The sequence below is a fragment of the Anabrus simplex genome, chromosome 1, assembly GCF_040414725.1.
Source record: "Anabrus simplex isolate iqAnaSimp1 chromosome 1, ASM4041472v1, whole genome shotgun sequence".
NCBI lineage: Eukaryota > Metazoa > Arthropoda > Insecta > Orthoptera > Tettigoniidae > Anabrus > Anabrus simplex.
The window spans coordinates 789034943-789049464 of record NC_090265.1 but is presented as its reverse complement, the minus strand read 5'-3'; the positions used below and the strand labels follow the sequence as shown (position 1 = coordinate 789049464).

At 41.1% G+C, this 14522-nt stretch overlaps 1 protein-coding gene across 1 annotated transcript in view; it reads right to left on the bottom strand.

Annotated features, from left to right (window-relative positions):
* The window catches only part of LOC136857527 (heat shock 70 kDa protein cognate 2), a 117964-nt gene that overhangs the window by 12718 nt on the left and 90724 nt on the right, over positions 1-14522 (bottom strand). The window contains exons 2-3 of the mRNA XM_067136254.2: positions 4779-5660; positions 788-1057 (exon numbers count right to left, since the gene is read on the bottom strand). Of these exons, the coding sequence (XP_066992355.2) occupies positions 788-1057; positions 4779-5660 (1152 nt within the window). The remainder of the gene's footprint in view (positions 1-787; positions 1058-4778; positions 5661-14522) is intronic.

Genomic DNA, 14522 nt, shown 5'->3' with positions numbered 1-14522 from the left:
TATCTGCAGAGCTGACACAGACATCCCGGAGGAAGCCATCATCGCCAAACTGAATGTGGAAGGTGTTCTAATCACGAACGCTAGTAGATCTACCTTCATAGTGAGGATCCTCCTTCCCACCACTGATGATATGGATCACATCCTTAATAGTAGCATTTCAATCTGCTGTCACCACCATAAGGTGGAACCTTCCCGTGTTCCAGACTTTCAGCCTATCAGCTGCAAAGGGTGTCTCGTTTATAACTAGCACACCACCACGCACTGCACTGCCAAAAATCCGGTGTGCGGTCACTGCTCTGAACCAAATCTCATCTCCTGCTGTCCCAATGTTCAATGTCCCCCTAAATGGTACAACTGTGGGAAATCACTTGCAACCTACTATTGTCATCGTAAGCCATGTGCCACTTCTCCTGAGAACAACCAGAACACATAACGCCCAACTGTACTGCCGATATCTCCACCCAACCCATCAACTTCCTCTTCCACCTCTGACTCTTGAGGACATAATTTGATTTATCACAATTTTATTGTCAATATCCACCACGATCATTGTCCCTTGGTCCTTAACCAACTCTAAGCGGCTGCTAATCAGACCCTCAACATGCATTTTCAATCCCACTCTGGTCTCAACACTCAACATTCCCCCACCTCTCATCAAAATGTTGGTTTGATAATGGTTTTTATGGTTACAATCACATGGCTTTCATTCAAGAGATGCTGGGTGTGAATCCCACTGTTGGTAGCCTTGAAGATAGTTTTCATGGTTTCTCTTTTTTTACTTACTTACCTGAATGGTTACAGCCGGCTGATTGTCCGAGTACGTAGTGAAGGTCTGTGTCTGTTTACAAGGGATGCGCGAATTGCGTTCCACGATCTTGGTCATAACGCCACCTGCTGTCTCGATGCCCAGAGACAGTGGTGCAACATCTACAAGCAGGACATCCTGAATCTGAGAGCTGGTATCTCCACTCAGGATAGCTGCCTGCACCGCAGCACCGTACGCCACAGCCTCATCAGGGTTGATAGACAGGTTCAGAGCCTTGCCGCAGAAGAAGTCCTAGAAAAACAGATACACGTGATTATGTCACTGAACCGAGCTGTGGACTTCTTGTTAGGCACAGCTATAAGCCAAAGAGGGCAGTAAAATCATAAATGGCTGATGATGCATGAAAGATAGGAGGAGACCCTTAAAGGAAGCTAAAAATGTTTTATATCTTAATTCCAAATGAACTGTAATGTTATGTATATTACATGAACGAATGAGCTTTCTGGTTATCCTTATCTAGATTAGAAGGTAAATTGTCTGATATTAGGGCTAACATCCTCTCATTCTGAACTAGCCTTCACTATGTTTATTCACAATGTACGTTCATCTTGAGACAGGTAACCTAGAGCCCTGGCAGGAGTGTAACCAATGTGATACGAGCCCATTTGGTGAAATAAAACTTCGGGCCCCCTCAAATGAATTGAAGCAATGTGCTGAATAGGGGTCTAACCACCAAAATCTCTATTATGAGTTAATTGCAAAAAACACCTTCTTGGACTGGAGTTAGATCCCTTTTCTGCGCAAGACAGAGGTTCCCCACCCTCTAGCACAGCAACAAGTTCTGAATTCTTCCACATAACTACGCCACTATGCAGGAATGTCCATATAGATCCTTATTCCGATGAAACCTCACTTTCGGAAAATAAAGGTTGGTTAGATCCCTTTTTGGCGCATCGCTTCAATTGTAAAAACTAAAAGAGTAACTAATATAAGTGTAATTACAAGGAGAACTAATGCAATAAGTAGATTGTAAAATTGTATGAACAAAGGGATTTTAACAGGTTTTATTTCACTGCTTCTGTGGTTTAATGATTAAGCTGCTGAACCATACACCAGTTAGTTTAGTGTTTGTACTCAAAATTGGTTTCATTTTTTAGTAACTACATAACTATACTCCGTAACCGATGCTGAAGTTACAGTTATAATCATTTATTCAATTAAAACCCAGAAAAAATTAAATGAAGAAAATAAAATCAAAAACTGTTCAAATAAAGTTTGAAAAATATCAAACCCCACAACTGAAAAGCTGGTGTAAGTTCACCATGTTATTATCTTCATGCAAATTTTGTCCATAATACACTCTCAGATGCAGTACACATCAAGAAAGTATCTTCTAACTAAGGTAGATTTTGGTATCAATTTTCATTTCTGTAATTATTTTTGAATAATTTGATGCAGGACTTTTATGGGGAGCCTGTCGCTGTGTTGCGAGAGACAGCTATACTGTGTTCCACTCAACACAATAAATTGTTGCTAGATGTAACCAAGTGGCAAATCCTCTATGTATAAATTGTAAACACAAACCATTTCGTCGTGATGTGATCCTCTGACCATTTCCGTGCAGAGTGGCATTAGGCTATACACATATATTTTGCGAGGAGTCTTGTAGGCCTGAGCCTGCCTGCATTTCAGTCCCTGCAGGCCCTGACATTATGCCCTTGAGCCCTGCTGCAACATGCCTGGCGAGTAAGAGTGTCTCTTTTAGCCCAGATGTTAAGGAAGTTTAAGACTGGGAGTTGAGAATGAATTATCTCTTCTACTTCTTCTACCTCTTCTAATAAAACAATGATATACCAGGGGTGGCTCGTAAGGTAATGCTGTTATACCATGGAACCATCAATATAATGAAGAAAGAATATGAGACTTTTTCCTCTCTGGAACAATTTATATTAAATTTCAACAAAATGTGCACATATTGTATTCTACCTTCATTTCAATGAGCACGCAAATTGACATGTGCTCTCCCTCTGTAGGTGTGGGTGCTAGAATAACACCCACGGTATCCACTGCCTGTCGTAAGAGGTGACTGAAAGAGGCCTCAGGGGGTCTTAACTTGGGAGAGTGGGTTGGCGACCACGCGGCCCTCAGCTGAATCTTGACACTGCTTCCACTTACTTGAGCCAGGCTCCTAACTTATCTTATCTGACCTCCCTTGGTCAACTCTTGTTTTTTCCGAACCCAACGATATTAAAGCACTCAAGGCCTAAGGAATCTTTCATTTTCATGCCTTTCATGGCCCTTGTCTTCCTTTGGCCGATACATTCAGTTTTCAAAGTGTCGGATCCCTTCCATTTTTTCTCTCTGATTAGTGTTATATAGAGGATGGTTGCCTACTTGTACTTCCTCTTAAAACAATAATCACCACCACCACCATCACAACAACATTTGCTCTGGTGGTGCTTGCCAGAATGTGTGTGCCAGATTTCAAGGGCACCGTTTCCGAGCATAAGACTGTACGAAAGAGTATTTGGCTTGGGTTTGTTTGTGTTCTTAAGGGCTGAGGGAGTGCCAGTGGCCGCATGAAGCAGCGCTTCAATTTCATCCACTAGAGTGTAGTATGTAGCAAGCACGAATCAAAACTGCTTTATATTTCTACCACTACAGTACAGCATATGGCAAGCACAATGTAGACAACACCCAGCGTCACCAATATAGCAATTTTGTCACTAGTACCTGAAGACTATTATATATATTTTAGTTACATGGTATTCTTAGATCTCTTGTATTAAAATAGATACCCGATGATATTTTTAAAACTCATATTATTGACAGAAATAAATCTTCCTCTATTTGTAATGTAATTACCTGGGCATTTTGCAATGGATTTTTCCCTGTTTCATTATGGCAATATAAATTGGCAACAGAGTTACCTTTACTTACCAGAATTGCTAACATTTCTGGAGTTTATTTTATGTGCTTATGAATAGTGTCATTAACTTCCGTGAAGGGCCAGTGCTTCATGTCCTGCTGGATCTTGGGATCATCAAAGCTGAGTCTGTTGTGTGCCAACTCTTACCTCATTGCAAGGAAAGACCTCTCAGTGCCTGTAGTCAGTTTCACTGCGGCCCTCTTCCTCACTGAGTGTGTGAATCTTTCTGACATAAGACAAAACCTTGGCCTGGTGGAAACACTAGATCTCATACCGGCTGATGACAAGAATACTGCATTGGCTTTAAGTGTTCTCTTGGCGTGTTTACCTGAAATTCAGTATTAAATTGATATTATATTTCTTATTTGTATCTTTCAAATTCAATAGTGGTTTGCTTTCATACTTTTTTCTTTCCTCTTTGCTTTGCTAACAGGGGTTGATAATCATGGACTTTTAGGTTTGTTAGTGTATTCTGGCGAAAACAAAGCCCCTAGCTGATTCTGGCATTGCTTCCACTTACTTGTGTCAGGCTTCTCGCTTTTACCTTTCCTATCTGACCACCCTTGGGTAACTCTTGTTCTTTTCCGATCCCAATGGTATTAGGTTTACGAGACTAGGGTATCTTCCATTGTCACACACTTTGTGGACCTTCCTGTTCCCTCCTCTTTTGTCTCTCCACATCTCAGTCATCACCTCACCCCTTGGGTCCCCGGTCACTCCATGTTAGATTTGTGCTGGACACAGCAGAGGTGGTAAAATAACATTCATAATAATTAGAAAATCTATAATCATCCTATGATACCCTCAAAGGAAGAGGGGTGGATGAGCCATCATCTGACCATCACTGATGTGTGCATGAAAGCACAGCTCTTCCAGTCACTAGTATATGGCAAGATCACTACCATCCAGTCCACCAGACAGAAATTTACAAATTAATATCTCGACTCCTTTTCAGTATTTGATTTTCGTCATGCTTATTCATGATGTTTGACTGAACTGCTCAAGACAGGATCGCCATGTTAAGTGCACTATGTATATATTCATATCGGCCCTTTAAAATTGTAAATACAATTAGTCTCTTACCTGGAGCATTTTCTGGATCTTGGGGATGCGAATAGATCCTCCGACAAGGACAACATCATGGATGCTGCCCTTGTCGAGTTTAGCGTCCGTGAGAGCGCGCTCCACTGGGGCCAGGGTGGACCGGAACAGGTCCATACAGAGCTCCTCAAAGCGAGCGCGGGTGATCTTAGAGTAGAAGTCGACCCCCTCGTGGAGAGCGTCGATCTCGAGACTCGCCTCTGTGCTAGACGACAGCGTCCTCTTTGCACGCTCGCACGCAGTCCTGAGCCTCCGCAGGGCTCGGGAGTTAGCCCGCAGATCTTTCTTGTACTTGCGCTGGAACTCGTCCGCAAAGAATGTTACGAGTCTGTTGTCGAAGTCCTCGCCGCCCAGGTGAGTGTCTCCTGCTGTGGACTTCACCTCAAAGAGTGATCCCTCGTCGATGGAGAGGATCGACACGTCGAACGTGCCGCCACCCAGATCAAAGATGAGTACGTTCTTCTCCCCTTTGAGGTTCTTGTCCAGCCCGTACGCCAGCGCCGCGGCGGTCGGTTCATTAATGATACGCAGCACGTTCATCCCTGCGATGGCGCCGGCGTCCTTGGTGGCCTGGCGCTGAGAGTCGTTGAAGTAGGCGGGTACCGTGATGACGGCGTCGCTCACCTTGCCGCCCAGGTACATCTCCGCGATCTCGCGCATCTTGGTGAGGACCATGGAGCTGATCTCCTCTGGGGCGAACTTCTTCAGCTCACCCTTGTATTCTACCTGGATCTTGGGCTTTCCCGCCTCGTTCACCACCGTGAACGGCCAGTGCTTCATGTCCTGCTGGATCTTGGGGTCGTCAAAGCGGCGGCCGATCAGCCGCTTAGCGTCAAACACCGTGTTCTTCGGGTTCATGGCCACCTGCAACAGAAAGAGAATGAAGGATTTAATGGCATTATCACGATCATCAGTCGACACGAGATTACCGAATGAAAATTACCGTATCTATTTTCTGCATTTAAAATCCTTACTTGTGTCTGTCTTTCACAGTGAGATTGAGAAAACGATAACGTTTTTGTAGTTGAAAGTGCCACCAGGTATAGTGTATTGCCTCCCGTTTACAAGAAAAATACAATGAATCTCTTAAGGTACCATTTGACTGCGCACGACAGAGACAAGCGACGGAGACAGATGACGGCGACATATCGCCACACACTTTTTGATGACGACCGAGACAGACGACATCCTAGACATAGGTGTTTGTCTAGATGTGCGTGCACAAATTTTTTTGAAGAATAACTACTAAAATTATTCTAATAAAAAGGCTAGGTACTTGAGAATATTTCATGACAGATATCAGTACGGTACAGTCCGACTCGGTAGCTGAACGGTCAGCGTACTGGCCTTCGGTTCAGAGGGTCTCGGGTTCGATTCCCGGCCGGGTCGGGGATTTTAACCTTGATTGGTTAATTCCAATGGCCCGGGGGCTGGGTGTATGTGTTGTCTTCATCATCATTTCATCCTCATCACGACGCGCAGGTCGCCTACGGGCGCCAAATAGAAAGACCTGCACCTGGCGAGCCGAACCCGTCCTGGGATATCCCGGCACTAAAAGCCATACGACATTTCATTTCATTTCAGTACGGTACAGTTTTCTGGCAAGCAGATCGCATAAACAAAAGAAACTAACCAATAGAGCTAGTAATATTCCATTTGTTCCAATATGTGTAATCAATGTATTATGAATATTATAACGTATTAAGACAAACGCGACAAACGTACACAACTTAACACTTTTTTTAATTTACCGGCATTATCCTTCCAGATGTTATTACGAACATTCCCATCTTTGTACGACTCAAATTCAGGATCGAACAGCGGTGGTTTTTCTCCAACTAATTATTCTAATAGCCTGCCTTTTTCAGCACTAAATTTAATTTTCGACAATGTATCGCTTCAGAAAGCACATGCTGTGTCAGATTGTCGCGAAAAACTACTGGTCTGAGAGCGGTCTCCTGTGCTTTGTCTCACGCTCTCAGATGTACTTCATATAGTTCAACGGGGAGCAGATCAAAAGCGACCTGTCTCGGCGGCTTGTCTATGTCGTGTGAAGCCAAATGGTACCTTTACGACCATGATTTTTGAGCCCTTGAACCTTTTCGTGGCCAGTGAGTGATATAATTCCCACTAACTTTCTTCCGCTATTGGGCCATTGGGTAACCCGATTCCCACCCTGCTACCTGGTGTGGACATTAGAAAATCTAGAAAAAATTCTGCTCCGGTATATTTTAAGTTTCTAGGTTGGTGAACATGTTTGTTTACATGTGTGTAGTGTAATGGCTGCCAAGAACGCGCATTTTTGGGAAGTGGATTGATTTTTTGCACCAGAAAGATGAATGTATGTAATTCTAAGCTATTTACGTTATCACAAATTATTCTGTAGTGCTTCAGACATAGATTGAGCATAATTTTTGTAATTTTATTATATTACACAGTTATTACTAGTGTTGTTATGAATATTACAGACAAGTTCGAACATATCATATTTGAGTTATGCATACACAAGCCACCCTACAATTTGTTTATACACTTTTTTTGTAGTCTATACCAATGGAAGATCTTTCACCTGAAGAAATATTGGAGGCTTTGTACGGATTATCTGATGAAGATTCTGAAGCAGAGGTAGACGAAGGGGCTACGGAGCAGTTTAGTGCTATGGATTGCAGCTCAACTCGAAGGTCATCAGCATCTTCCATGAACGTCAGTGAAGTGTTTCAAGAGGAAATTGGCACCAACGACACTGCTGAAACCGATGTGCCTCTGTCCTCAGGTCATGACTGTAATAATGAAGATGAATAAAGTGAATAGGAAGAGGAAGAATAGGAATGGGGGTAATGTCGCAGTGTTCGAGTCGATATCGCTCAATGATATCACTCCGAAGTCCAAGAAACTATTCCTTGATAATAACAATGAATTAGCCTACTTTTCACAAATATTCAAAGAGGAAGATATTGTTAAAAAGGTTATAGAAACGAATAGGTATGCCTATCAGGAAAGGAAAGTTAAAAGGGAAGGGAAGTGGGTTACCACAACCATCAATAACTGGAAATATTTAACTATGGAAGAACTCAAAGCTTGGCATGGTATACTGATTATTATGGGCATTCATCAGTTCCACAAGTGGAAAATTACTGGAGTTCTGATCCAATTTTAGAGTGGAAGTTGTTGCAGATATCATGACTAGAACAAGATTCAAGCAAATCACAGAGTATTTACACTGCAGTGTTAACCAGACCACGATTCCTAAAGGGCAGCCTGGTTACGACAAACTTCACAGAGTTCGCCCTCTTTTCGACTCACTGAATAAATCAATTATTGATGCATATGAGCCAAGTTCAAATTTTGTAGTGGACGAGTCAATGATTTCCTTCAAAGGAAAATCAAGCATAAAACAGTACATGCCCATGAAACCTGTAAAACGTGGATATAAAGTAGGTATAGACTATAGTGTAAAGTTTGATATATACACTGGTAAGTGTGAAAGTGTTTCACCCAGCGACAACTTTTCACTTTCTGAAAGGGTAGTTCTCGATTTGAGCAAAGTTCTGGCAGTGAAGTCTTGTTTAGTGGCGTTTAATAATTTTTTCACTACTTTCAAATTAGTGAAAACATTACTGCGAGAAGAAATATATAGCTGTGGAACAGTTCGTCCTTGTCGAAAAGAACTTCCGCAGATGCTAAAAAAGAAAGATAAGTTGAAGAGGTGAGAGTTCACCTTTGCGACAAGGCAGAGTGTGTCAGCTATCAAATGGCATTACAATAGGACTGCGACAATGCTAAGTTCTGCTCATAACCCAAAGGAAGTAACAACAGTGAAGAGGAAGAATAAAGACTGTTCCCAATCGGAAGTATATTGTCCAATTGTTGTACCGGGGTATACCAAGGTCATGGGTGGAGTTGATCGTTTCGATCAACGAAGAGAACGGTATTATGGTAGGTAGGTCAGAGAAATGGTGGCATAGAATTTTCTACTTCCTGGTACATCTGGCCATCGCCAATGCCTTCCTCTTCTGGAGATGTGATGTGTGGGGGACAGACCAGCTCACATTTCGTTGTTTCTGGTTTGGAAGAAGATGAAAGAAGATAATGATAAATCAATGAATTCCAATTCTGTGGTGAAATTGAACCAGTCAATCGTATCCAACAAAATGAAAATACATACACGCAAGAAGAAATCGACATAGCTGACCGAAATCAAAATAACAGAGAAAAGGAAACTGACATGACAGATCAGGCACGCAAAGGAACGAAACATACACTTTCATGTATTCCCTAAAGCCACTGACTCTTTTTCGACCCCGACGGTATTAGAGCACTCGAGACCTAGGAGTCTCATTTTCACGCCCTTTGTGGCCATTTTCTTTCTTTGACCGATACCTTCATTTTTCGAAGTGTCGGATCCTTTCCAGCTTTTTTCTCTCTGACTAGTGTTATATAGAGGATGGTTGTGCAGTTGTACTTCCAACCTCACTTGAGAAAATGTGCAAAGAAGTATAACAACTATTGAAGAGGTCTACCCCAACACAGGAAACAATGAATCAGTAGACTACTATTAGGAGCATTGAAATATCTGATGAGGTACTGATGTTAGAAAAGCAATTATTGGGAAATAAAAACAAAATCTACAGGAGAAATTTGGTTCGAATTATTCAGTAATGTTGGAATTAATGAATTCTTAAATTTAAAGAAGGTTCTTGAGTTCTGCTGCTGCATTCCTGGCAGAAAGGCTAGCAGTGAAATGTTGTTTTCCTAAATTACCTCCTTACGGACAAACTAAAATAATAGGTTATCTGTAGAAACTGTGAAAGCTATGCTGATTTATTAAAATCTTTTTCTACATTTTTTTGGTAAGTTACATAACTTTGTATGACGCAATAGCTCTTTAATGTAAAAAGAAGAAACTTTTCACTTTGCGAAAAACTAATGATCATGAATACGTCTTTCAATAAATGAAACTCAAATATTGGTGACGATAGCTGCAGCATCTTTCGCAACCAAGGCCTATACACACCCCATGGCCTACCAAGCGACCGCTGCTCAGCCCGAAGGCCTGCAGATTACGAGGTGTCGTGTGGTCAGCACGAGGAATCCTTATGGCCGTTATTCTTGGCTCTCTAGACCGGGAACGAAGGCCTATGGTCGCGATTAATGTGACGTCACTGACGGTGCACTTTGTACTTTAACACAGTCTATTTATACAAATCCACAGCCGCAGCATCTTTGGCAACCAACACTTACGGTAACGACTAATGCGACGCCAATTCCGACACACATTTTGTCACGTTACACTAATTTTCGGATGAGCCCCAGCCGTAAGACATATTATTCATGTTTTGTTTAAAGTTCATATTTTTAAGGTTTATGTATGCTTTTCCCCTCCCCTACTTTGTAGATATTTGTTAAGTAAGAAAAGCAATGAAATTCTGTCGGTCGATTCAAAGGAAAGTGCCTGCTGTATTTTCTTTTTTTTTTTTTTTTAACTTGCAGTCGTGTCCCCTACATAGCCTACTGCAACTTTCATATTCCGATAACATGATGACTACGTTGAACCTCACCTCGATGGGCTAACGCTTGAGTTAAAATGACACTCAAATGTGTTTATTTATTATTACAGTATTAAGATAATAATATTCATGCGAAAATTGCATTCCATCCTAACCTCATCTTTGTATATCAAACATTACTGAATACAGGCATTACACGAAGTTGCTCGTTCATTTTTAGAAGCCTAGGACATCTTTGGCGATCAGCTTCGTGTTCTTGTGTGGTATCAATGTTGCTGTAGAACCTGCCTGAAGCTGTAATTTACTGAGATGAGGCAATGTACTGTAGTTCCCTCCCCGCTTTTGTATGGTGTGTGTGTTTTAAAGCGTATTGTGCTCATTTCTTTGTTCTTTATTTTGTGTTGGAGGCTGTCGGTTGCTGTGTGCTTGTAAACATCAGCTACTACCAAGTACAGTTCTTCATGGTACGAAATAAACTGCGCGCACTGTTTCAAGCAATCCCCACCAGCTGAATGAGTATACTTGAGAAGTGACATACAACTGTGAGGATAACTGACAGTGGTGGCACGGATTACTCTGGGCAGCCATTCCTTATTATTATTATTATTATTATTATTATTATTATTATTATTATTATTATTATTATTATTATTATTATCTGACTCCTTGGCTGAATAGTCAGCTTTGAGACCTTCAGTCCACAGGGTCCCGGGTTAGATTCTCTGCCAGGTCGGGATTTTAATCGCGTGTGATTAATTCTTCTGACTCGGAGACTGGGTATTTGTCCCGATACTCTCCTCTTCATATTCAGACAACACACCATAGAAACACGCGATAATGGTTGCATCCCTCCACATAGCGGATAGGCGTCAGGAAGAGTATCTGGCCATACGACAGGGACAAATCCATACGTGCGACACAGTTCACACCCAAAAACTCACATATGTGGGAAAAGCGGTGGAAGATTATTATTATTATTATTATTATTATTATTATTATTATTATTATTATTATTATTATTATTATTATTACCGAGCTCGATAGCTGCAGTCGCTTAAGTGTGGCCAGTGTCCAGTATTCGGGAGATAGTAGGTTCAAACCCCACTGTCGGCAGCACTGAAGATGGTTTTCCGTGGTTTCCCATTTTAACACCAGGCAAATGGGGTTGTACCTTAATTAAGGCCACTGTCGCTTCCTTCCCATTCCTAGCCCTTTCCTGTCCCATCGTCGCCACAAGACCTATCTGTGTCGGTGCGACGTAAAGCAACTGGCAAAAAATATATATATATATATATATATTATTTACGATGAGACCTGCTGGAAACCACATGTAAATTTCAATTCATCCTTCCTTGTTGCTTCGTCTCCTGTTCTTCCCAGTATTCCTTCGTCATTGCACTATACTCTATTCTTCTCTCCTTAGACCACTTTGGACCGTGTTTCCTTTTCATTCTTCCTTGGAATACTTCTATTCTTGAAACTTACTTTTCAAAATCTCTCTTTCTATAGTTTCCTCTTTTCTTATTTTAAATCTTCCTAAATCTTCATTGACTTCTTGTATCCAGCTTGTTGTTGACTTTTTCTCCCAATATCCGTTTTGCCAATCTGTTATAATCCTTTCTATATACATCTCTCCTTTTCTCTTATTGTTTCCATCATATTTTCTATGTTCTGGAATATTTCCTTATTACTTCTTAATTTCCATTGTTCTGATATTTTCATTGGACCTAAGATTTTTGTCATGATTCTTTTTTCTAGTACTTCCACTCTATCTAAACTAGACTGTCACTTGTGTAAAGACATTCTACTGTAACCACTGTATTCTATTGCCTTATTTTAAGATGTTTATATAAGAATTACTTGTAAAAATTCTTATTGATGCCATACGCTGACTTGGCCCTGTTTTATGGCCGGATGCCCTTCCTGACGCCATCTCTCTCTCTCTCTCTCTCTCTCTCTCTCTCTCTCTCTCTCTCTCTCTCTCTCTCTCTCTCTCTCTCTCTCTGTGTGTGTGTGTGTGTGTGTGTGTGTGTGTGTGTGTGTGTGTGTGTGTGTGTGTGTGTGTGTGGAGGTACGTAGGTATTCACTATTGTGGGTTTCTGAGGTGGTCGGTAGTGAGTTGTGTTGTGTGTATTCGAAAATAAGTGTACGGGGAGAAACTCAACCACTCAGTCACCAAGGCAGGGATATTAACCAGAAGCAGTTAAAAACATCCAAGACCTGGTCGAGAATCGAAGCCTGATCCATCGATCCGAAGGCCTCAATGCTGACAATTCCTCTATTAATAGATGAATAGAATGATAGGGAAAAATGGAAGAAGTCTAACCCTTCGCTTTCGACAAAAGAAAGGAAAGGGCCTGGGCTGGGAAGACTTGGGAGAAAAGAGACGAGCTGCTCGACTAGGTGGTATCTTCCGAGCTGTCAGTGGAGAGTTGGCGTGGAATGACATTAGTAGACAAATAATTATTAGTGGTGTTTTTAAAGGTAGGAAAGATCATATTATGAAGATAAAATTGGAATTCAAGAGGAAAAATTGGGGCAGAGGAAGAAGAGTTAGGTAATGAAATAATTTACTGAGGAAGATGTTCAATAAATTTCCAAATTATTCGCAATTATTTAAGAAAAGATTAGGTAAACAACAGACAGGGAATCTGTCACCTGAGCGACTGCCCTAAATGCATATCAGTGGTGACTGATGAAGGGCATGAACATGAAAAACTCACTAGACCTCGCATATCGTCGGAGTTGCAAGAGACCAAGGATGAAAGGAATAGCAAAGAGCTCTGTGAAGAAAGAAAAACTAGTGAATAATCAGTGGAATGGCTGCAAGTGAATTTTTTCCAACTTCTTCCTAAACTGTGTCAAGTTTATGTCATTCCGTAAGGGTTATTTTCGACAAGCGTTGATGAAATTAGAACCTTTCGTGCAGCCAAATAGGCCGTCATATATTAATAAATACTCTTGATAAACAAGAGCAGCTTCACGTTTTGCCAAGTGTTGTGCCAAAGTAATATCATTATTCTCTCGCAGGATCGTCAGTCCGAACTAAAGATACCAAGGATTAAGACTCAAAATAACGCTACACCAACCGTAATTATTGTCAGTCAGTCAATGACCACCGATCTGTATTTCAGGATGGCCCCCAGGTGGTATGTCCCCATCTGGGATCCCGCAGGGCAGTGTTATTGGACTTTCATGTTTTCTTATATGTATAAAAGATACGAGTACAGATCTGGAATCACAGATAAGGCTATTTGCGGATGGTGTTATACTGTAGAGAGTAGTAAATGAGTTTCAAGATTATGAGCAACTGCAGGGGTACTTAAAACAATGTAATGAGGTGGACAACAGACAATGGTGTGAATGTTAATGGGATGAAAAGTCAAAGTGTAAGTTTCACCAAGAAAAAAAAGTCTTCTCAGTTTTAATTATTGTGTTGATGGGGTAATGGTACCTCATGGCGAATACTGTAACTAGCTAGGTGTTAATATAACGACTGATCTTCATTGGGGTGATCATATCAACGAAGTAGTTAAGAAAGGTTACAGATCTCTCCACATGGTTAGGAGAGTTTGGTAAGGATGTAAAGGAGAGGGCGTATAAGTCTCTGGTAAGACCTCAGTTAGAGTATGGCTCCAGTGTTTGGGGCCGTCACCAAAACTACGTTATACGAGAACTGGAAAAAAATCAAAGGAAGGCAGCACGATTTGTTCTTGGTGATTTCCGACAAAGGAGTAGTGTTACGAAAATGTTGCAAACTTTGGGCTGGGAGTAAGGAGATGAGACACTTGACTATGTGGTATATTTCGAGCTGTCACTGTTGAGTACATACAAGATCTAGATATTTGTTTGTAGTTTTGTTCATTGGTTATTGTTGTTCATTTGTAATAATGTATTTGTATGCCATGCGCTAAATAATAATAATAATAAATAATACTGTTGAGTTGGCGTGGAATGACTTAAGTAGAAGAATAACCTTGAGTGGAGCCTTTAAAAGTAGGACAGATCATAATATGATAAAGTTGGAATTCAAGAGGAAAAATTGAGGCAAATATTCATTTATAGGACGAGGATTAAGGGATTGGAATAAATTATCAAGGGAAATGTTCGATAAATTTCAAAGTTCGTTGAAAATATTTCAGGATAATCTAGGTAAACAATAAATGTAAATATGAGGTAAACAATTGATAGGGAATCTGCCACTTGGGAAACTGCCGTA